The sequence below is a fragment of the Cinclus cinclus genome, chromosome 10 (genome assembly GCF_963662255.1).
Source record: "Cinclus cinclus chromosome 10, bCinCin1.1, whole genome shotgun sequence".
Classification (NCBI taxonomy): domain Eukaryota; kingdom Metazoa; phylum Chordata; class Aves; order Passeriformes; family Cinclidae; genus Cinclus; species Cinclus cinclus.
Window position 1 is genome coordinate 19,138,010 of NC_085055.1, and position 25,033 is coordinate 19,163,042.

Here is a 25,033-nt window from a genome sequence, read left to right on the forward strand (position 1 = left end):
TGGGCCAAAGTCAACTTTCCTTTCTCCTTTGTAAACCTGCAGCCAAGCAATGGGCCAGAAAATCTCAGGGAGCATAAAGTCTGTGGATGTGAGGGAGCCCCCTTATAGACCCGTGAAACGAGAGCTGAGAGGCCCGGATTTCTGCAAGCCCGCGCGCCTGGACATGCTGTTGGATATGCCCCCTGCCAAGCTGGAGGTCCAGTACAAACACGCTTGGAATAACGAAGATCGCTCGTTAAATATATTTGTAAAGGAAGACGATAAACTGACTTTTCACAGACACCCGGTGGCCCAGAGCACGGATTGCATCCGGGGCAAGGTGGGCTACACGCGGGGCCTGCACGTGTGGCAGATCCACTGGCCCACGAGGCAGCGGGGGACTCACGCCGTGGTGGGCGTCTCCACGGCCGACGCGCCGCTGCACTCGGTGGGATACACGTCCTTGGTTGGTAGCAACAGTGAATCCTGGGGCTGGGATCTGGGGCGCAACAAACTCTACCACAACTGTAAAAACCAGCCCGGGGTCACGTACCCTGTCTTTTTGGAACCAGATGAGTCTTTTGTACTCCCAGACTCCTTACTGGTGGTTTTGGATATGGACGAAGGGACGCTTAGCTTCATGGTCGATGGACAATATCTTGGAGTGGCCTTCAGAGGACTAAAAGGGAAAAAACTGTACCCCATAGTCAGTGCAGTTTGGGGGCACTGTGAAATTACAATGAGATACGTCAACGGACTTGACCGTAAGTGTTAGCGCATTTCTTCATTACCCTCTCAGTTTCCCTCACGTAGGGGTTTTTCTTTCTCCTTTTGCTATGGACAGTATGCTGGGGGAGCAGATGGTTCAGCTGTGAGGAGATTGCACCCCGTATTTACTGCCCACAATGAATATATCTCTGTTGTGTCTTGTAATGATGGTATGGGTTGTATCAAAATACCTTCCTTTTTGACAGGCAGAGTGGCAAGAATTATACGTCCAAAGAAACTGAACAGGCTGAGGAAAAGATATTGAGAAAATTCCTGGGTATATTTAACAGTAAAATTCTTGTTTACTGGAGGATATGTTTTAAATCTGTGGTTTCCAAATAGGATTTGCGAGTCCTGTAGAAAATTCCTGTAGTAGTGGAAACTCTTACGTGGCGTGCATAAGCATACTTGAACGCTGACCAGACAATTTCTTTCTGTAGTTGCCTTCTCTAGACCCTCAGAAGCAGCTGTTGATCCCCAAGAATCTGGAAACTCAGGTCAAATACTGCTTTCAGCAGTTTTTCTGAAAGAGAGCTCTGTTCCTTAGTTCATTTCAGAAGGTACTCTCAGGGTATTGTCCAGAAATCCAGGTTTTTGGATAAGCATGAGCTGTTTCCGATCTAGTAGGGTAATAGCTGATTAAGTTGTTACATAATAATGAGAAGCATGTTGCTGCTGTGAGCTCCAAGCAGTGGCTCAGCAGAAGGTGAGTTGCAGAAGTGGGTCCTGTACAGTTCTCCATGAACAGGAAGGTGTGGGCTTTGCCAAGTCTGTGCCAAATTCACACACAGGAGCATGTACTGGCTCATGACTCCTCCCTGATCTGAGACAACCTGCAGGCAGAGCCAGCAGGCTACTGGCACACAAAAAACAGGAGCCACATTTTCTGTTTGGATGATCTTTAGTTCACCTATTCCTTCATGGCCCGTAAATTCAAAGAACGTACTTTGAATAATACATGTGTTTCCTTTGGGGGTGTAAATAGAGATGTTAAATGTCTCCTTTATTAAAAAAAAAAAAACCTCAAAATCTTGATGAATTGTTGATGATTTTTCTCCTTTTATTTAATGTCAGGGTAAGCTAAAAAGAAACACTTAAATTTTGCTGCATCTGTTTTAATGAGGGCAGAGAAGCTGCTGTCTCTGCCACCAGGGCCCAGGACAGAGCATGTCTAGAAATAAGAGATGGTGACTTAGTGTGTGTCTGAGACTGAAAGAAAAGCACAAGTGAAAGTGAAGCTACCACTGCGCATAATGTTTATCAGTGTTGTTGGGGAACAGCATCTGCCTGCTTTGGGCCTGTGAACTTGGCCAGACAAAATAGGTGGAAGGGCAGAAGGTGAGGAATGTCTGCATCCTATCATGAGGTGTAGTAGCAGCTGCAAATATAAATATATAGAAAAAAATTGGTGACTGAGCAATATTTTCATGTTATTTTGGGCTCTTTGAATGCAACTTGGTCTTTCAAGAAGGCAGTAAGAGCAAGTGTTCAACACCTGCCTTTCAGTTAGTAATTTGAGAAGAATTTGCTATTCTTTTCTGTTAGGATGGAGTGGTCTAAATTTTTTTTCTGTCAGAAATTAATTCTCTGCTCATTAACCTAATATCTGACATACCAAGTAGAAACAAAATTAAATACTTAGACCTTGTTTAAGATTACCTTTACTAAACATCTGTTTTTATCCACAGAAGCCTTGCAGATTTTACAGCTAGATGCTAAATGGCAGCTTCCCAAATGCTTTCATACAGGGGAATATCCAAGGACCCTAACTATTTTGCAATTACTCAGGTCATTGCAGAATGATGTGCTGACAGTTTTTCTTGGATTGTGGGGGAGAGAGACTTTTGCAAACTGAGTATTTGTTTGCGAAAGCAGTTTTTATAATACTGTGAATATCTGCCAAACTAAGCAAAGTACAGCTCAGCTTGGTCCATCACGTCCACACAAGGAATTGTTCTGCATTCCTTTTGTGGCTTTCACAGGGCTGCTCAAGGGAGCTCTAGAAAGATAGAAATACAGGAGGAGGATGTGAATGAGTTTGGTAGAAATTCTAAAATAAAAGGGACTAAGTGGAAAAGGATAGCTGTGGTCTGTGAGATGGCAGAGAGAAAAATTCCCATCTGATTTCTCGTGGGATGATTTTGCTGGAAGAGGCAGGGTGGCTTCCTAAACTATCCATGAGAAAGTCTAAGTCTCTGTTTTTTTAAACATGTGAACCCGTGGATAAAAGTAAACCTGTGAACTAAACTTTTGTGTATGCCTGAGTGTTAATCTGATCATGTGAAGAGGAAGTTTAAAGCCACTTTGCCTGGGGCACTTTGACATCCTGAAATCACATCATTTGTTATCGCATATTCGCTGATCCATTACTGTCCTGCAACAAAAACAGCATTCAAGAAACCAAATGAGCTTTTTTATCTGGTGCTCCAAAGCAAACACTGTCTCTTTACCACTAAAGGTGTTTCTATCCAGCCAGCCCTTGTGCAACAGTGCAGGTTTGGCTGTGGCACTCTCATCTTTGTTCTCATTGCATTTCTGATTGTATGGTTTTATAATTGCTTGTTCCTGTGAAAATCAGAGCAGGTATTGAAGAACAGTTGTGTTCACGAATCTGAATACATTTGAACCTTTGTGTGTGGGGGGTGTTGCTGTTTGATTCTTCTCTAACCTTACCAATTAGCTTTTTTCCCCCCCCTAATCTTTCCCCGCTCCCCCTCTCTCCCCCCCCGCTTCCCTGGAAGTATTTTCTACTTCTGAGTGCAGCTTTTGCTAGATCTGGCCATAGTAACTTAGCTGGTCTTGAAGCTGATGTCAAAAGGTGCCTCGTAACTTTCTATTCAGTGATTGATTGTTGCTGTTCAGAATGCAAACCACAGCTTGTGGTGGTTGGTTGTGTGGTGTCCTACAGAGCAAAGGGAGACCTCCATGGCAGGGATTTCTAGTGTTTTCAATACTTGCTGCTTAAATTGAAGACCTCTGAATACTTTAAAGGTCTGTGTATTTCAGTTGCTTGGCAAAGACTGAAAGGAATGGAAGAGTGAAAAGCTCAGATGATGGGCTTTCATGCAGCTGCAGTGGACTTAAACATACATCATAGATAATGCAGGCTTCTAAGTGTGTTAATTACTGCAGAGATGGCAGATTCACAGGAGGATAAGGCTGCAGATCAAAGATCAAGGACCTGTGTGCCCTCTGGACTCCGCATATTGCTCCTAGAATAATGCTGTAATTAAAATCAGTTGTACTTCTTCCAGCTGCATCTGATACCCAAAGTATTCTGCTTCAGAAACTACTTCGAACATCACATAAGGATGATCTGTGGCTTTTCACAAGACATCCCCGCCTCTTTTTTTTTGTAAGAGAGAGAGACTTGCAAATGTTCTCAGGGTTTGGAAGGAAAGGCACAGGGACAGGACAGAGTTCTTCCCAGTACAAACTCCTTTGATCAGATGTTATCAGTACTTACCACACTGATGTTTGCCCCATTCCTAAGCTGGACAGAAGACAGAATTTTACATCAGCCTTCTGACTTATTGCCTACTGCAATAATTAGAAGCCTCAAATAACATAAAAGCAGTAAATGTTACTTTTCAGATCAGGGTATGTGCTTGTTTACAAAAAAAAGGCTGGTCTATTTATATCTGGTCTCTGATGAGGAGTCCTGGGGACTATAAATAGACTGGAACAGAGAAATAACAAAACACTTTTGTGTAGAAGTGCATTGCAGATCATGGCTGATCCATTAGTGTTTAAACAAAGCATTGGGAGGACAATCAATACTACATTGCTGTGATGGACAACTTGGTCATTGAGAGGTAAACTGAACTCATTGTAGTTCTTGCACTAAACCTCCCATTGTCCTTATTCAATTCTGAAAACAATTTTTTAGCTCAGAAAGCTGGAAGCATTTGTCTCAGAAGAGAAGACTTTACTTAAAAGTATAATTTCTGGAAAACATTTGTCTGTACCTATTTGTATTTTATCATTCTTGCAGGATCTGGCCCTCACCAGCAAGGCTCTCCGGACTCTTATCAGCAATTACTGAGTACTGCCATTTAACATCTCTTATTTACACCCCCAAAGGAAACACATGTATTATTCAAAGTACGTTCTTTGAATTTACGGGCCATGAAGGAATAGGTGAACTAAAGATCATCCAAACAGAAAATGTGGCTCCTGTTTTTTGTGTGCCAGTAGCCTGCTGGCTGTGCCTGCAGGTTGGCTAAGTTCAGGGAGGAGTTATGAGCCAGTACATGCTCCTTCGTGGAGGCCCAGGAGCAGTAGATCATATTCCTGAATCCTGGGTTGCCTGGGGAAAGGGTGATGATCCCTTTGGCTCCTGCCTCTCTTGGCTGCTGGGGCACTTGCAGCCCACCAGGGAGGAGCTGGGGGTTCTGTGTGGAAGGTGGAGGGAGGGAGGGAGAGAGGGAGGAGGGGGTTCAGTGCATATCCTCTTTGCTTGCTGCTGCAGCTACACAAGTTCTGGCAAGTGTTCACACCTTTTGCTCTCCCCTGTGCAAAACTGAAACTCTTTTAGACCTGAGGCTCGAATTAAGGGTGATACTTCTAAGCTAAAAGACCAGTTTTGGAGTCATGCACTTCTTTCCACTTTCCTGCTGTTCCCAGTTTATTTTAATTCACATTGGTCTGTGTCTAACATACCACAGTTGCTAGTTATAAACATATACTCTTCCCCTTGGAGGCCTTTTTGCCATAAAGTAATCTAAGTCAAAATTGCGACATTATTAACTGCCAGGAGAAATCCATAATCTCTCATTAAACTCTGAGTTTTCTCCCCTAATGGGTTTCATTTAAAAAAATATAATGGATTTGGGTTTTTGTTTATCTAAACTTGTTTCATGCTATTTATATAATGTGTAACTCTGGAGTCTGCAGTGGAAATAATGTACTCTGAAAATCCAGTGTTGCTAAACCTTAGAAAGGGTTTTCCCTACAGAGGTGTGGTCAGAGGATGAAGCAGCAGCAATTAAGCAGCTAGTGCTGTGAAGAAGCAGTCTTTAACTTTTGAGATAATTTAACAGGAAACAGCATTTTCACTGCCTGCTTCAGGAGTCAGATTGCTATTGTTAGGAGGTTTTTGTCTTCTGCTAAATGCATGCCCCTTCCCTGGATTAAGTGCATTTTTTTGTCCTTTAATCCTAATTTGTTGACACTTTAATTAATTCTCAGCCTTTTCCCAGCAGGTTGAAACCACTGTATTGTCACTAGAATATGCCACTCTACTAAGTGGCTTTTCACCGCAGCCACCCCCTGCCCCTTCCTGGTGGTCTCTGCATTACATCTCTCCCCCAGATACTCTTCATTCAGTCCCCGTTTGTTTCTTTCCCTCCCCAGCTGAGTTTCTCTTCTTACCATTCTTACCATCTTCTCTTCTTAGTTACCACACTAAGCAATAATAAATTCTTACCTTCTTTGTTGGGTTTTTTTGGTTGGTTGGTTGTTTTTGTTCCAAATTTCACTTAGTGCATTTTTGTTGCTGATAACTGTAGAAGATCAGATACAGTGTCACTCTTCCAGAGAAGGACATTGCAGATTTAAATGTGTGACTTTAGCTGTAATGATGAATGGGGTTTCTTTTATATAACTTTTTCCTGTTAATACCTCCAGTGACAAAGCCTCCTCCAGCAATCTAAGGCACAGATCAGCTTCACAAATAGCAAGTTTTTTGGTTTTCTGGTTTGGGAGGTTTTTTTGTGGGTTTGGTGGTGTTTTCTTTGTTTTTTGTTTTTTGTTTGTTTTTCTTTGTTAGCAAGGAATCCAGTTACCATTGACTTAGCACATAAGATGCTGCTGGGATATTTCTTTCAAGCTCAGTAGTTCTCAAGGCTAAGAACAGGCGTCAGTAATCCACAGCTGGGTTGTGGGTTCTTTGCATCCTGACATACTTAATGTTTTTTCTTCCCTCTCTGGTTCATAAAGGTACCATGGCAATTGCCAGATCTACAGTTTTAAGGAAAAAAAAATGGTTGATAATGTGTTCTGATCATGTTTCCGCTGATTTCCCGTGTGTCCTGTTTTTATGAAATAAGAACCTTGAAGAGCAGTGACTACAGCTCTCTTCTCAAGATTGGAGTTAACAAATTACACTGTGAATATTGCACTTATTACACTAAAATAGCAGCTTGATAGCCCTGCTTAATTCTTTTATGAATTTGCTTGAGCTATGAGGATGGAATTGCTAAGCAGTGTGAATTAATTCTCACAGGTTTGTATTAGAAGTAGAAATTTGTAAAGGACTATTGTTTTTGGATTTGCTCTTTCTGTATTGCTTTTAGGAATTGTAGACTGTAAGTCCAAGTTTCAGGACAAACAGGAATGCTTCTGTTATGAGTGAAATACTTTATTGCCAAAAATGCATGTGCCTTTTAAATTTTGACCGCTTTCTGTTTCATACATGTGTCCTTATAAGTTGTATTTTTCCTTAAGATACTCCTGTATTTGTCTCCCTAGCTATGGAAGTTTCTGTCCTTCTGTAATTACAAGCTCTTTTTGCAGATGGCCTCTTTATCCTAACTCCAGTGTAGTTTCTCTACTAGAGAAGCAGTTGAACAACCTGAATTCTAGTTTGAGCTCAGAAAAAATTCCGCTCTGAAAAAGTGTGTGTTGTGGTGAGTGGGGATTCTTATACCAGTCTTCATGTTATGATAAAATTGAGATTTTTATGGTAAATGGCAGTTAGTGGGCCTGAAAATGAGCATGTCCAGAGGTGCTGCTGTGTTCTGCTGGTGGCTCTGCTGAAAGTAGTGCTGGTACTCCCTGTGTACAGGAGAATAAAGCTGTCCTAGCAGTAACACTGTGTGAAAATAATCCTGAGGCTGTGAAGTCAAGTACTTGGAAGCTGGCAAACAGCAGAATGGGATTTTATTTTATTTTTTTTTTGCTGCTGTAGTTCGGAGCTGGGCAGCCTTATCCCACTTTCTTGAGATAGTGTTTCACTGTGCTAAAAGGTGGTAGGTTCAGCTGCAAGTCACCCTTTTGTACTCACTTTTTCCTTATCTCTTTTCTCTCCACTCCTGTGTGTCCATGAGTTGGTGTATTCTGTAGTTTTCCCTGGACAGCCAGTTTGGAAACCCCCAGAGCATGACAATCCCTGTGTTCTCAGGTTGAGGTTTGTGTTGCCCTTTGAAGATAACAGCAGAAAAGCCCTGCTAGCAGGACAGCACTGGATCAAGGCTCCCCCTCATCTGCTTTGATTTGGCAATATGCCTTCAGTCTTTCGCTTTAAACTGTTTTGGGTTGGGACTGTTGATCAAATCTGTCTTCTGGTCTGTTATCAAATCTGGTTTTTGCTGAAAACCCTCCAATACTAGAAGTGTGAGATGGGGCATTTCAGTCTTCAGTGCTGGAATGAACTCAGGATTGAGGAGATGCTAGAAGTTATTGACAGAATTGAACTTAATGTACAAGTACCAAGAGGATGTTTTCAGTTGATTAAATGTTAGTTGGTAATGAAATACAGAAGATAAAATGATGATGCTACAAAGAGAACTTCATGTTTGTAATTTCCAGTGTAACCTCAGATCAGTTAGTCAAACCTATACCTGTATTTTCCATGGTCATGCTTAAGACAACAGAAATTTCATTTTCATACGTGTGTCGAACTCATATCATGAACAGCAATGTAAGGGTATATCCCTGTTTTCTGTGAACATTTCTTTTTGAAAGTAATGAACTTCCAGGCATGGGATGTCTTTGGGTTGGGTTGGCTTCCCCTTTCCCTTCCCCTTTTCCTTTTTTAAGAGAAGGTTCATACTAGCTCTGTCTCTACCAATTTATAATCACTGGTTGGCAAAAAAAAATGGCCTTGTTCCAGAGAAATGATTTGTATGAAACCAAAATGTATTATGAGCAAAGTAGGTAACGTTAGAAAAGGCTAAATTTTGTTTGAGAGTTACATTTCTCACAGCAGACACTTTAATTTTTAAAGCATGCAGTCTCCCTATTGGAAATGGGAATTCCATTTCTGCATGTGTTGATTCAGACACATTTAAGGACATGGTGCTTCTGCTTTTCAATAAAACGTAACTAGAAAAGATAATAATATTCTTGTGTGTGTCACATACCTGCATGTCTATTCACTGTGTAACTGAATGGGCCACAAAGCTTTGAGGCAGCATCTTGAAGCTAAAAGAAAAATCTGCTTCCTCCTCTCTCTGGTTTCATCAAGCTTGACAGCTACTGTTTATCTGAGCAAGACAAAGTGATTCATTTCTTTTAGATCCTGGTGCATTCCCTCATTTCTTGCAATGTTTACCTTTCAATATCTTGGCATTTTCTTAAGCATGGAGCCTGTAATTGCTCTCAAAAATACATTCCTCTGTCCATCAAAAAAAAAAAAAAGACAGAATGTGAGGTTACACTAATGCCCTATTCACATGTTCAAAACTGAAATGCTTTATGCATCTAAAAACACCTAATTTTCAAGTGATTTGTATTATGTGAAATAAAATATTTTGAAAAGACTTTTAGAAATATCTTATGAAAGGGAAGATAATTTTTAAAGGCTTAGGAATTTGGTTTGTTTAGAACTTGGTGCTCCAACAGCCACAACCAGGCAGCGTGTTTGAGGTTTGTGTACTGTCAGTGACTGCTTCTCTTCTAACCTTGCTTTTTGAGCTTTTCTATTCTTTGCAGTACTAACTGCCACTCCAGTGAATTAGCACTTAAAATTCTGTGATATTTTGACACTGGTAATGTCAAAGGCTCCCACTTCTCATGAAACGAGTGATGTTGGGGTAAGTGACTTGAGTTAGGTTGGTGTGGAATGTGTGCCTTGGCTCCAGAAGGAATACCAGTTAATTTCTTGGTTCATACTGAGTTTCACTGCTCCACATCACGTGTGTGGACTCACTCTATCTTTGTTGTTTTAACTACAGCAGTTGCTTTAATGTGCTGTGTTGTAGCCATGACTCCAGCCCTGCTGCATGCATGCTTACCATATGTGTAAACAATTTGCTGATTTTAGTGGTATGACCTGCTGGCCTCTGCCTGTATAAACAAATGAAGGCCAAAGTTCAGAGAGATCAGAGGGGAAACTTTAAACATCCTGTAAAATCTGCAGTCCATTAAGTGTGCGTTAGTATTTGGTTACAGCCAGTCCTTTTGTACTTCTTAGTAATTTGTTCATGGCATGTTTGGGAAAGGAGGGATGGCTTCACCTGGGGCTTGGGCTTAACACTGAGAAACCAGCTTCAGTGGTATTTTCTTGACTTGGGAAGGGATTGCTCACAGGTGCTTCACTTTTCATTTAGATTGAAATTTAGGTTTGATAGTTAAAGTTGTGGGGACATTGGCCAAAGGGCTGTAGTGTGCAAAGAATGAATGATATGAGAGACCTGTAGCACACAGGCAGCAGAATGAAATGTGTGGCAAAGGGGGGAAAGCAGGAAGTAAAGTGAGAAGTGCCAGTGAGATCTAGAAAGATGTACTTGACAGAGCAAATGTGAAGAAGGCACTAGTGCTTAAAAGGAAGAGAGAAGGCAGGCAAGTCTGGAAAGAGGGTTAAAAAAAAAAGAAAAGATGCTGAGATTTTGACAGGAAATAAGCCTTGATGTAGTAAGCCAAGTAGCACACAGAAAAGAAAGGTCAGGACTATCCAAGCTCCTGAATGGCCAAACATCCCTCCTGTACTTTATTTATTTTCATCACCAGTTTTTCTGGCAGGAGCTCTGATTCCAACCCCCAGCTGTATGGTGTTAAGCACAACCATGCTGAGCTTTCCTGGCCACTGCTTGTAGCTGCTTGTTTTTGTAAAGCAGGCTAAGAGCCTGTAGAAGTCAAAGAGACTGACAGATGTTCCCTGTGTTTTTAGTGTGAACTTCGCAGGAGTCACTGTGATGCTATTGGCATCTCCCAGGATTTTTAGTCATTTATGGCTTTATGACTGGAGTTTTCAATTTGAGTAGAAATGAGTGAGTGGTTAATATTTCTGGATCTGAAAGGCTAAATTAATCCTGCTTAATTTTGAGTGACATATTCTTAATTTCTGATGGACTTTTATAAATTTTTAATTTTTCCCCTCAGTTTTCTGAACTTACTGTAAGTTTAAATCTGTTACTTCTACGTAATAGATCTTGTGTGCTCTAAAATAATTTGCTAAACTTCCATGTATAGCTGATCATCAGGCAGATGTTCAAGGCTTTTTATAATTTCATTTCAGGAATGAAGCATAGCTAAGTCACCTGTGATGCAAATGTTTTCAGAATCATGCATGTAACTTGATGTACTTGAAATACTCCCAGCCTTTTAGCATCATCCCCAGCAGCATTTCTGATACGAAACTGATAACGTTTCTGAAATGAAGTTCTGTTAACTGGGCAGCATCTGTATGCAACAGCAGCTTCCTGAGAATGTGATTTTTTTTTTTTTTCCCCTAAATCACTTATGCAGAGGAAGTTCCAGAATTCCTTTGGCCCATTTTTTCTGAACACCTTTAATGCCTAATGCATACACAGGCTGTAATCTTGAAAATAACTTCGTCTTTAAAACAGAACAGAGCAGGAACAAACCAGGTTGGTTTGGACTTGGTACCAAAGGGAGTGATGCTTTCAGCAGCTTCCAGACCCCAGAGCAGCAGCTATGTATTTCTGTTCCTTACCCATGTGCTGCTGTGGCTCTGTGTCTCAGCTCCTGGCTGGGTGCGTGTGAGGCGCTGCACCCGAGAGCAGTCAGTGGTGCCAGCTCTGCAGAGAAGGAGCTGCAGGAGGAAAATGGCCAGGAATTGACAACTTCTAGAAAAATGAGGTTGGGGAGGAGTGTCTGGCTGTGTTTGGCTGCTGTCATTAGAGGCTCTCTACTAGAGGGAGAAGCAGACCTTCCATCAGTGCTGCTGTCAGAGCAAGGGGAGCCATTACACTGTTGTGGTAGATGGGTTTCTCAGCAGCTCAGCAAAGTCCTGGTCAAAAATCCCACAGCTCCAAGGAACTGCTCATCAAGATCATCAGCTGGAACCACCACCTGCTTTGTGTTCCCCAGATTACTGTGCTGATAGAAACTTCCTTAAAATGGCAATACCAGGAAACATTTTGTGTATGAAATGTGAACATAAAATCTAAGGGTCACTTTTATCATGGTATGCTAAATCACATATTCCCCATTATTGTGAATTACTGTCATTTTGGTTTAACAGAAGTTCATTCTAAGTTGCTAGTTTGCTTTAGAAGACGTCTTAGCAAATTGTTGCAGTAGGCATCTTATGTTAAATAGGAAAAAGGTTTGTTTTCTTAGGTAGAAAATAACAAAACATTTTGTAGAATAATTTGTTTTCCCATCACTTACAACTCCTTGCAATAACAAATGGCATTATTTGCTATTTTCCCTTATAAGCAGGATAAGCTGTAGACTTAAAACCCTATCAGTTTTACCATCTTCTTGTTTAGTTCTCAGTACCCAACTGCCTTTGCAGTGGTTATTTTAAAAAAAAGGGATTAGGCTTTTAAACTAGAGTTTTTGGCTAAGGCTGCTGTTTTAGTTTACGAAGTAATGCATTAAAGGAGGTGTTTGGTTGGAGCTGCTCTTGGAGCAGGTGAAAATGAAAATCCAGTGTTCTCTCTACTTGGGAAGTTGCTCAGTACTAAGAAGAAAACCACATTTATATAGCCAACACAAGAACACACATATTAAGTGTAAAAAACCTTTGTTTTTCAGGCTTTTAGGATAAAGATTTTGAGCCAAAAAGGCAGATGGTAAATCCATTTCCCCATGCTAATCTCACAGTAACGTTCTGATCCTCTGTGGAGCTCAGTAATGCTGTGTGCTTCTCTGAAATCCACTGGCTGCTGGGAAATGGTTTCTCCTTGAGCAAGAAAGTCTTCTCTGCTTAAGGTGGAGATGGAGTGTCTCCTTTTAGTGAGCATGTGGGCAATACTGTTTCTCTAGTTTCTCTGCAGGAAGTCTGACAAAACATTTTTTTTTTTCAGGAGTTGGGGAAGAGTGCTCTGGTGTCCTTTTCTGAGTGTACAGCTGTAAGCTCTTTTATTCATTCTTTCCTTAATCTGCAAATGATACTGTCTATTCACACAGATTTGAAAAATGGGCTCTGATCAGCTGATTCTGCCAGTTGTTTTGCAAAAACAGTATTTTGAGATAAAATGTAAGAAATTACCTTTGAAGAAATTGGGGTAAACCAAGGGAGTTATACAAATTCAATTGTGCAAAGCTGTCTAGATGTCTTGAACACAACTAGATTTTACTCGATCCCCTGAATAAACTGTGACTTTCTTGTGTTTTTAAAAAAGAACTATTTTCTTTGACTGTCAGGAAGTCACTAGTTTTGCTCAATGTGGAAAAACATGATAAAGCTGGTTCAGTTGCAGAGCACTCCTTTAACGTTGCAGAGTAAGAAGCAGCCAGAAATGGATTTTTGGGAGGTAGTGACTGAAGTCCCTTCTGGATCTTCTTGCTGCCAGTGCTTAGAAAGACCTGTTCTTCTTCTGTTTCTCTGTCCAAGTTAGTTGCAGTCACAGGAGTTTTTAGGGGCTCTTTGGCTTCATTTACAGCTTTTGCTCTGTTCTACCTGGACTGCATCAAATGAGTAAGGAAAGAAGGGAGCCTTTTCACAGAAGGGCTGATGTTCTGCATTGCATGCCACATCCAAAGAATGAAGTGTTCTGGATTAAGTCGGATTATACCTGTAGTATAATACCTGTAGTTTTTCAGGTCTTTATCTGGGTTTTTTTAGGTAATAATTTCCACATTTGGCCCCATTATAATTTTACAAATAAGCTTCTACAGACAGAGCCAAACTATCCATGTCCCAAATGGGCCATCCAAGATCAATGACACACATATTTCAGAGATACATAGATAGATATAGATGTGTGTGTGTATAATTCTTATCCATTTTAGTGCCTTTCTTCAAATTCTCATAGAACACATTCAGCTATTTTTAGAAAAGTGAAACCAAATCCTTTATTAAACACGTAATTGTGTGGTGCAGACAGCAGTCTCCAAAGATGTTACTGCTCTTTTTGCCAGGTAATGTAGCAGAGAGTTCAGTGCCTCCTGGGGCACTTCTGCCAGCGCTCTCCAGTCAATTCCCACCTCAAAGGGAAAAACAACGAGCAGTAAATGATTTCTGGTTTTAATTAGGCTGACAACACATCGTGCCCTGAAGTATGTTAGAAGAGACAGTCATTAAGTGTAGTGTCCCTGGAGGCATTTCCTGTCCTGTCCTCGGATTTGCTGGTGTGCAGCATCTCTTTTGGCTTTGCTTTGTGGTGACTCTGCAGCCCTTATCAAGCCTTTTGTGTTCAGGCTACAGCAATTCTCATATCTCTCCTGTTGACACCTCAGACCTACTTTGGCAGTGCTTTTTTATTTATCTAGACGTTCCAGTTGAGAAAACAAGTATATTTTCAATTATCTAGTGAACATTATGTACAGTAGAGTCCATTACAGAGGGCACCTCATCTAGTTTGTGCTTCCCATTGATCGAGGCTGGAGATCTAGTATTCAGATAAAGTCAAAAATCTAACAAGAATTTGCGATCTTGATATTAGAAAGTGTAACAAAGCGTAGGATGATTAGACAGGCGAACATATATGATTATTTCAGGGAAATTATTTCATGCTTTTTAGTTGTCTCAAGATGGGAATGTGTGGGAGTAAGGGCAGTCCAATAGGTTTTGAAATTTCATATACTTCAGAGAACCTGATGAGAGAATCCCTTCTGAAAAACTTGTATGTTGGTGAAGTTGAGCAGTTCTTTTGGGAACCTTCTTTAAAAACAGGCAGGAAAACATGGAAGAAAACGGTCAGGTTCTAAGTTGGGAGGAGAATATTAGTAGGATCTCTGCTAGGATCTACTCTGCTCAGTATGGTAACAGGGAATTGGAAAATAAGGTGAAGTAATTTAGACACAATCTAAATAAGATTCTGAGCAGAGTCTTGTTCTGATTAACTTGACAGTAAAAAAGTAGGTGAAGTTTGGTGATGTTATGTGCCCAGTAATGTGTAACAGGATGGGGTGAGGGCAGCAAATCTACTTCTGTGTGATGTGTGAAAAGTTCTGTGCAGGGTGAACCGTTGCCACCTGCAAAGAGATCCTGGGAGACATTGTGCATCATACGATGAAAATGTCACTACTGGGTGACCCACAGGGTGAATGTGATGTTGTGAGCAGGGAACTGGTGATGTTATTGTGGCCAGCTTGTGTCTTGATTGCTGCGTACTCTTGTATGTTGTCCATACCTAGCCTCCCCATCCCTTTCTCCTCAGATGTTAAAACATGTAAATAAATACTAAACTAAATAGATACTAAGAATTATTAAGATGAATAGGAAGAAAGGCATGGCTTCTGCACAAGGAAAGAATAAATAAACCAAGATCTGACCAATAGTCCACCCACATCTGTATGCAGTCCTCTGCAGCAGCACTCACTGGCTAAGGGACAGGGTGGGAACTGGATAAGCTCAGACAGAGAGTGAGCCCTTATTTAGCTGATTCCTCTGAAGCTTTTTTTCATCTGGGTGATCCCCTAGCCTTTAATCATCTGGATTTTGTACTTCACCAGATGGATATATGCTTAGTAACTCTTAATAGTTACTTTTGTAAAAGCTCTGGTCTTCTTCTGTGGAGCCGTGTAAGCTTTTTGCATCCAGAGCACGTTGTGGCAGCTTACATATGTGTTATGTGACAAAACACCTCTCCTGATTTGTTTTGGCTTAACTCTTCAGCCTGAAAAATAACTGCAGAGAATATTAAAAAAATGTCTGTGCATTCATAAATGGCACAGAAAAAGTTGACCGTGAAAGGTTCTGTGTCAAAATCTGATGACAGAGATGTTCCAGCAAAATACCAGGTGCCTTATTTAAAAAAAATAAAAATTACACATTGAAAAAATCAGTCCTGTAAATTATTGCAGTGAGATTATGTGAAAAACAAAAGTATAAATGGGCTTGAAAAGGAATGAAATATAATCATAAAGGATCTACTGATATTTGTAGGACATGCAGTCCAGTTCCATCCTTCAACACAGCAAATGTAATAAAATTGAAAACAAAACAGCACCGGGCACACCATCATAAAATTATCTGCTCATAAAAAAAGAGTTGAAATTTTATATGGTGCTTCCTCATATATTAAAATAAATACAAGATTTAGCTGTATGTTTTTTGAAACACCGAAAGGTAACGGAAGTGAATCTGTGATATGCACATTCTGTGATCTCTTGACAGGAGAGACAGGATAATGTGATATTTAGTAAAATGTCAAGTATTTCTGAAGAGCACTAAAGCTGCTACAGGAGTTGCAGCAGGGATTACAAGTTTGTCTGGTCATGTAAGGTGAATTTTATTTCCGCTTCACCTCTATGAATAAGATGAAAATAAATTATAGAAATACTGCTGCTAGAATTATTTTATATTCTGTTTGTCACATGTGTTTTCCATTACCAAGTAAATGCTTAAAATAGTTCCAGGAGTCTGAAAACAAGTTTTTGTCAGACACAGTTTATAAAATAGTTTCAACCACTTAAAATGGAAACAGCTTAAAATGGATTATTATAGGTAAGCTTTAAAACTGCCCTCACTAAAGATTAGACCATGGCAGAATTCCTGCTGTTGCTTGGTAGTGAATTTAATTCTGTCTTTTTTCTTGAGCTGAATATGGGCATCTGTTCTTATTTAGGTAACCTTTAGACCTAAAAGGAAGCTGTTCATGTTGTTTGCAGGTATCCTTATGGCTACTCACCAAAACTGTTCACAGTTCATTCAGAACTGGTCATCACAAACTCTCACTGTAAATGTAAAACCTCCCCTGGTGAAGAACAGATCCTTTCCCCTCTTTCTCACTGCAGAAAGTAGATGCAGCCTAACCTGTGAAGAGGGAAAATGTTCTGTTTAGAATAAAGTGCCTCATTAAGCCTGAGCTAAAAATCAACTGTTAATTCAAACCTAGCACCAGTGCTTCAGCACAGCAAGGGAAGCAAATGCTGCTCCCTGACTAATTTTAGATCAACTTCATTAGACACAACTTTTATAAGAGTTATGTTGGCACTGATCAAATAACTGGTACAGTATCTGAAATAGGAGTTGTACTCAAGAAATAGAGAAAAACAAGCTATTGATAAAATAGGTGTCCTTGAAGTGACTCACATAAGGTGACTTTTCTCTGACTTAAGGCAAATCTGCCCATTCTGGTCTGCTTGTACTGTGTGTATGTGGGTTGATTCCTTTTAAAGATGGTGTATTTATATCCTAAATGTTTGCTGTCTGACACCAGTCTGCCCTGCCTTTTTTCTGCTTACAGTTGGAGACTAATGTTCCATGATATATCCTTAAAGCATCATTTAGCAGAGGACAAAAGCTGCCTTTTGCCTCATGTCCTTGCAATGCTGTCAGTCTAAGCCTTGGTGTAAGCTGGTTTTCAGTGGGCTAGTTGTGGAACATAATTGCTGCTGAATCTGAGGGCAAGCAGTGAGGCATCAGGACACCCTTCTGGGAGTCAGTGAGGTTAGCATGACTCTTTTTGTTGGAAATCCTCACCTCCACCAAAGCATTGCTAGCAAATACATCACTGAAATAGTGTCCTAGTGGAGGTGTCTATTGGAAACACTTGGCTATCTAAAAATGATGTATTATAAAAAAAAATAAAAATTAACTTATCTCTTTTTTAAGCTGAGAAGTTTATTGGAAAAGACATTGAGTTTTTAGGAAAGTTAGTTACGGATACCTTGGATCCCTGAACCAGCTGGAAGTAGTTCATTTGCAGATTGACTTATCTGCCAGCAGCCTTAATCTATTTGACATCCATTGATCCAGTCTATTAATGAAGGTCACTTTCTTGTTATTGCCCGAATTGGAGCTTAAGGTTCCAAACTGCCCAACTTCGGCAAGGCCTTTCATTAGGCAACAAAGTCTTCTCCCAGCTCAAGATGACACCACCAACCACTGTCTTGTTTCTTCCAGGTTTTAGCCTTCAGTAGAACCAGATGTTCTGCAAGCTTATGTTTTCAGCAGACCTCCTGGGCCTGTTTATTGTCAGATTGTTGCCCTGCAGTGTCAGGGAGGTCAGCAGTTGACCTATTAAAAAAAGAAGTGGTTGATTACAGAGGAAAATGCCTGAAGTGACATGTGAAAGCGGTGTGCATTCTTAATGTTTAATTCTGTGTAAGAGAGCTACTGAACGAGGGGATGTTTTGTTGCTGGCCCCCAGTGATAAGTTCTTGAAATTTAAAAAAACCCAAAAAACTCAAACTGTGGGATTTAATTAATTTTGCAGGAGAAACTGCAGCAGCTTCTACACAACAGTTTAAAACCACACTATTTGGAGTTTTATAATTTGACTTGTTGCTTTAAATTCAGTGCTGTTTAAATTCACTTTCCCTTAGGAGGTTGTGTTCCTGAAGTGGGGATGCAGGGGTCACCCCTGAGCTGTCATGGGGTTGTGCCGCTGCTGGTGCCGCTCAGCCCCAGCACTGCAGCAGCCCGTGCTAGGTACAACTGGAGCAGCTCCTCTGGCCTCCTGGCCAGTCTCCCTTCCTGCTGAGGTTTGCAGGGTGTCATACAGGTCACTGTGCCACGGCAAATTCACCTTGATACTGGTTCATCCTTCTGGCTTTTCCATTCTTTAGTTAAGCCCATAGTTTCAGCGTTAAGATCTCTTTTGGAGCCGAGTGTGTGTCCTTCTAAAGGAGTTACCTAAGCTCTGTATCTTTTCTGCTTTATTTTTTTGTGTGTCTCAAAAATGCTCTTTTTTACCAAGTGTTGTGTATTGTGCCCTGTAACTTGACAGTGTGGTCTGTGCAATCCTCCTCTCCACTCCCTGCTGTTGTTTTACTGAGTGAAAGTGACCTCTTCAAAGACAATAATGTAGCAGTGCTGTGATGATATCAGGGCTTTGAAATACTTCATGTTCTTTCTTGATGTTAAGGTCCTACTAAAGTGCCAAAAGTACCGAGGAAGGGAACTGATAACATGTTGTGCATATCACGCAGAGGACTTGACTGTGAAAAACATTGCTTTCCTTTTGATGTTTATGTTTTGGGTTTATTGTCTGGCTGCAACTGAAAAAAAATATGATCTATCCCCTTTTTAAAAAAAAAATCTCTTCCCCTCCCCAGCACTTGTGCACTTGGGGTCACTTTCCATGTTCTGTTCATAGTTTGATTTTTCATCCTTTGCAAGCCTTGAATTTACTTTCTCCTGGGAAAGTGAAAATACTGGAAGGATGCAAACTTGGACTGCAGTCTCAAGATAAGAAGGGACTTTGAGGGTCAGTGCTGTCCAATGACATTTAATACTTAACTAGATTGCTCCCAGAGCATAGGAGCTAAGTTTAGATACTGGGGCTGTGTTGAACATACTGAGTTAAGCTTCAAGGGGGAAGAAAAGTATATGAAACCAAACCAGATAAGCCTTTGTGTTATTTATAATGGTCATGTTCTCAAGTATGTGAGAGAGTAGCGTGTATTTTAAAGAAACTAATAAATCCTGGACTAAAAAGAAAGGAGGGTAACTTCATAATACAGTCACTTTGGGTTATAGGATGATTTTGAAGATAGATTTATTAAATATGTTTTCATTAAGGAAATTATTTGAGCTTAGTAATGGGATTGACTCCCATTTAAATAGACATTAGCATACTTAAAAATAAGAAAAATGAAAATAAGTCATAAGAGGCTTTTGTATAAGAAATAATTTTATCAGATACTTTTTCTTGTTGTTACTCTCTATTTTTGAAGCATTTGTTTGTTGCATTAGCTCTCTGCACAAATTTTCATTTGCTATTAAATTTGATTACACAGCTCTTTTAACTGGAGTGCTCTGTATAGAAGCACAGACTCTGTTATTAAGACGTGTCCTGCTTGACATTGCTTTATTACAAAGGAACTTTTTGTGGAGAAAATGGTTGTCTCTCTTGCTTCAGGTAGCTGAGATTATTGCAGCTACATAGCCATGTGCTCTTAGAAAAGTTCATAAGGCAAGGAAAAAAGCTTGGCACTTCTTGAGCTAAAGAGCTTGTATTGGGATGAGGCCAAGGTAAACACCTCCACATTTATGATTTGCACCTCACCTCAGCTGCTTGGGTTCCCTGGCATTTCTGCCATTGCTCAGGGGCTGCCTGCAGGCACTATGGATCCCACTGTTGTGTAGAACAAATATATGGAGAGCATCTGGGGAGAAATAAAATTCCATTTCTTCAACCTTTTTAAGAGAAACTTTACTGTATCTGCCTTGACAAGCAGGCAGTTCCTGTTAGGTGCGTGATTCCTGTTTTCCATGAGAGGAAGTGTTGAGAAATGTGTGGGTGAATCCACGCATTTTTCCATTGCTGTTTAAATGTGCACTTCAATGTTAGATTTTAAGCTATGTGTAAACCAACCAGCAAACCATAAATCCTTATTAAAACTTACTGAAACTGTTGAAATATATGTTTTTCTTGAAATCACACTCAGGCCTTGTTCATTTCTGTGGGTTTTGTTTTAAAAAGTTCTGAAAAGTCTCCTTTTCAGAAAACTCTACATCAAGTCCTATATCAGATTTTTCTCTCCCTCTCCATAAACATACGTATTTTTACAGGTATAAATAATAACCATAATGTTCTTGCGCTTGAATAGCCCTCTTCTGTCTTAGTCCATGAGAGACGAGGTTGCCCTCTGTGCTCAGCTGTCTGCTGCCTTGCTCCACTCCCTGCATGGTTCAGTGCTCCTCACTGAATGCTCCTCCAGCCAGAACCCACGTTATGCTCTAGGAGTTGGTATTCAAGGGAAAAAATGACAAGAAAGAGCCTTTTGATGTTTGCGTGTGCAGGGCCCAGCAGGAGCTGCTGGTTTGAAGGAAAATATGAACAAGAAGTTGTATGTTTTAATAATTAGGGTAATTTATTATCCTTGGGTACACTTCATTGGGATGTGCAATAAATTGCCCAGTTGTGTGGCTTTTTTAATTTAAGTTCAACTACCTTGATACAGCTGCTAATTCTGCTTACTGGATCAGATCAGGGAGTTGCAGGGTGATTTTATGGCTGTTGCTGTCCAGGGTTAAAGTTGGGTGATTTTGGTTCTCCTGGATGAAGGGGAGCTGCTGAGATTCATTTGGTCACAGTAGAGGCAAATTCTGCCTTGGCTTGTTCTGCCACAGCCAGGGGGGCTCCACTCCTGATTTTTCTGTGGATGCACAACTGAGCACCTCTGGAAATGCCCCCGTGGCCACTGGAGTAGTTTGTAGCTATGGCAGCCAAGGTGACTCCTGTTGCTGCTCAGAGTAGTTTGTAGCTGTGATGAGGCACATAATATGATCATTGTGTTCTCCATTCAGAAATGGAAAATCAGCCCAGGCTGGGATTCTGTCAGTTCCTGGGCACAGCAAGGCAGCCTCTCCTCTCTCCCTCTGTATCAGATTTGGAAGTTAAAGGTTTTCAGGTACACATGCTGCACAGTAACCCTTAATACTGGGTCATTTCCATGGCCAGCTGGATAAAGCACAAAGCCCGTGACAGATTTTTGGTGTGCAAAGCCTCTGATGCCCTTGAGTAATGCCTGGCTGGCAGCTGCTTCCATGGATCCCTGGGCAGGATTGAGGGGCTGGTTTGAGAGATCTGTGCCATGGGGTTCTTGTCTCTTTGTCATTAAACACCGTGTACTTACCAACATTTCTTTCAGACAGCAGCTAATGGAATTAGGGATGTTTTATGTCATCTCTACGTCAATAATGCAATATGGGCCACATCAAGAATTGATTTTTTGGTGTGTGTTTGGGGAAGGAAGCAGAAAGATAATTTAACTCTTGACAGTGAGAGATTTCTTTCTGTAACTCTACTTTGATGTAGATTCTGGCTGTGACCTTGAAGTCACATCTAGAAGCAGGGAAGCTAATTAGTAGAATTTTATAATTGCTTTGGATGACTCCCCAAATTACAGCCTTGCAATAAAATCAATACCTCAGGAGCAAAGCAAGTTGTACTGCAAAGACAGGTTAGTGTAGGATTATTCTGGTTGTATGGCTGTGCTGCGTAGGTTGTAATATCAGTATTTTATTGTGTCAGCAAACTAGGCGTTGGTTGGTTGAGTTTGTTTGGTTTAGTTGATTTGTAATTTTTTTTTTCACCATGGGGTAGCCTGTGAGCAGAATTGCTAATCCTTGCATGTGCTATTTCAATGCCTGTTCTCTTTCAGTCAGAGAAAATCACTTCTATTTGCTAGTGCCAAGTTTGCTTTGTCCTTTGAGGGGATCAGTGGTATCCTCTAAGCTGCCTCCAAAAAGGAGAAATAACTTGAGCTTGCCTGTGCCTTTGCAGATGGTGAGGGAATGCCATGACTTAGCAGAAATAATCCAAGGCAGGAGCATATCCAAAAGGAGATGGTAATTCCATGGGGCAATACAGAGCATTGGCAGCGTTTGCCACTTCTAGATAAGCAAGGAATGGACTTTATAAGATGCAGGTTTGCTTGACAAAACTTCCCCTGAGGGCTGACAGGAAGTTTTTAATTCAGCATTGAACATTGCAGAAGTCTGGAGTTTGTATGCATGAGCTGACATATGCCTGCTTGGATTTGTTTACCCTGCATATTAAGAATTGAAAAAACAGTATTGAGGTGTTTATTTCTGCAGTTTGATTTTTATGTTGTTTTTGCATATTGTAAATATATATTCAAACATTTGTAGCAAACATGTATTCAGGGATATGATGTGCAAGAACTGATATCTTTAACATAGAATTGTTTGTTTGCTTTTTAAAGCAGAAAGGATTTCAGATGAAGCTTTTGCTTACCTTTGTGGTACTGAAAACTTTCTATTGAAGATACAGCATTTCTGTGTAGCAAATACTTCAAAAGTTTATGACCATTACTGTTAATTTGCAGTCCTAATGAAGATTATTTATTTATGGATGGATGGGCAGCATTTAGGTAGCATTTTTCTTTCTTTTAAAGGTAAGTGGGATTTCTCTTTCATGCTGTTTTCTAGTGGTTTTGAGTAATTACTTGAATTTGCAAATGGGGTGCTAAAATATGAGGCATTTCGGTCCTGAAAATCCCCCCACATATATCATTGATTTCAAGAGAAAATTTTCTTGTAGGCTAAATCGTGTGTCTCTACAGATAAGCTTATAAGGTCCATTTGGATTTCAGACAGGTGCTTCAACCATGTCTCTTGAAGCTGAAGAGACATGTGATTAATATAGCATAGCAGTATTGTCTTTTATTAAACATTAAAGTTTCTGACTCTGTGCTGTGCTACAGACAGATCCAGGGTTTCCTGGTATTTCTCCAGAAGTTCATGCAGGAACTGTTGGTGTGTGTTAGGCCACCCAGTGTTCCTGGGCACTGTTGTAGTACGGAAGTCAAGTTTCAGTGTCCTCAGGTTTAGTTTAGCAAAGGCATTTTTGCTTTTCCCATTATCCACAGTGCTAAAGCAAATGACCCCTGGCCTGGATCAGGAATAGTGTGGCCAGCAGGAGCAGGGAGGTCATTCTTGCACTGTACTCAGCACTGGTGAGGTCACACCTTGAGTGCTGTGTCCAGTTCTGGCCCCTCAGTTTGGGAAGGACGTTGAGACACTTGAGCATGTCCAGAGGAGGCAACAAGGCTGGTGAGGGGTTTGGAACACAAATTTGTGAGGAATGGCTGAGGGAGCTGGTGCTGTTTAGCCTGGAGAAAAGGAGACCCAGGGCTGACCTTATCACTCTCTGCAACTCCCTGAAAGGTGGCTCTAGTCAGGGGGGGGGTTGGTCTCTTTCTCCAGGCAGCACTGACAGAACCAGAGGACACAGTGTTAAGCTGCACCAAGGAAAATTCAGGTTGACTATAAGGAAAAAGTTTTTACGGAAAGGGTGATAAAGTATTGGAATTGTCTGCCCGGGGAGATGGTGGAGTCACTATTCCTGGGTGTGTTTAAAATAAGATTAGATGTGGCACTCAGTGCCATGGTTTAGTCAAGGTGTTAGGGCATGGGGTAGACTCGATCTTGATCTCTTCCAACCTTGTGATTCTGTAAATTCATTGAAGCTCAACAACGTTCTAGGCACATGCTTGACTGTCCTTGAGGATCTGGTGCCTGGTCAAAATGTGTAGAAAGAGCCCAACCCACCTGTGGCAGGAGCTGGTGATGAGGACATTCTGCTGAACCAGCTGATCCGTCATTACTGATGGAGCTTAGGGATGCTGGCTCTCCTCTTGAGCGCCCTGCGTTAAGGTAGTAGGCTGTGATTAAAGACTGACTTAGCCAGTTTAAAAACAAAAACAGAACATAAGCTCTTTCCAGCCTTTTATCAAATATTCTTTTGCTCATGCAGACAGGAATGAGAGCAGGCAGGCTGTGTATACAGTTAACCCTCAGTTAAATTTGTCTGTGGCAATGCAGACTCACATCTTTGCCCACTGACACACAGAGCAGATGTGCTCCTTGCCTGCAGCCTTGCTGAGTTGACTGTCTCTGTCACCAGTCTGTGCTAGCAGCCCTTCATCTGCTCCTATTCTTATTCTGCTAGCAAATCTGCCCCATCGAGATCACTGATGGAAAATGTCCAGATTTTCTTTCTTTGGATGCCTCATCTTCCTGTGATGTATGAAATTTATGGTAGTTTATTTTTAATTTATTGCATGCTGTTTAATATATATGGCAAGGAGACATGCACTCATGGTACTGGGATATCAGCGTTTGCAAACACACAGCTGTTGGAGCTCTGGAATAAGTGTCTGTTTATTAGTGGGTTTACATATACCAAAATATTAAAAATTATATATATACTAGGATTATTTTTGTCATTGCATGCACAAGTAAAGACTTGCATTCTAATGTGTTTTTAACACAGAGCAAGGTCTGCAATTCACCTCTCCCTGCTTCCCATGGTCTGTCATTCTGTCTCCATCTTCCTTTGTGTGATTTCAGCTGAAGGGGGAAAAAGGATGAGTCATCCATCACCTTATTGTAAGACAGTGTAGACAGCTGTAAATATATCCTGTCTGGAGATTGGATTCCAGTAATCAGCATAAAATAACCATTGACATCACACAGGGTAACTGAGCTCATGTCACTCAAAAAAAAACGGGGCTGGGGAAAGGGATTAATGGTGCCAAAATAGCAAAGGGCAGTACTCCTCCTTGTGTGCATCATGTGTGTGTCCCTGTGGTCTTCGTGGCCTCCACAAACTGCATGGCAACAATTGACTTGCACACTGTTGCTGTGGGCTAGTCTCTTTTTTGTGGGCTTTCTTTTAAAAAATATTAATAAGAACAATCTAAACACAAGGGTACAGCAGTTCTGTACCTAGGGCTAAACTCGTGGCATGGGGAACAGGTACATCATGGTACCTTTCTTAATTGTAGA

The 25,033-nt window shown here is 40.9% G+C and overlaps 1 protein-coding gene across 1 annotated transcript in view; it reads left to right on the forward strand.

Moving 5' to 3' along the window:
* Window positions 1-49: 49 nt before the first annotated feature.
* Window positions 50-25,033, forward strand: part of SPSB4 (splA/ryanodine receptor domain and SOCS box containing 4) — a 55,267-nt gene continuing 30,283 nt past the window's right edge. Inside the window, exon 1 of the mRNA XM_062499409.1 lies at window positions 50-743. Within this exon, the coding sequence (XP_062355393.1) occupies window positions 50-743 (694 nt within the window). The remainder of the gene's footprint in view (window positions 744-25,033) is intronic.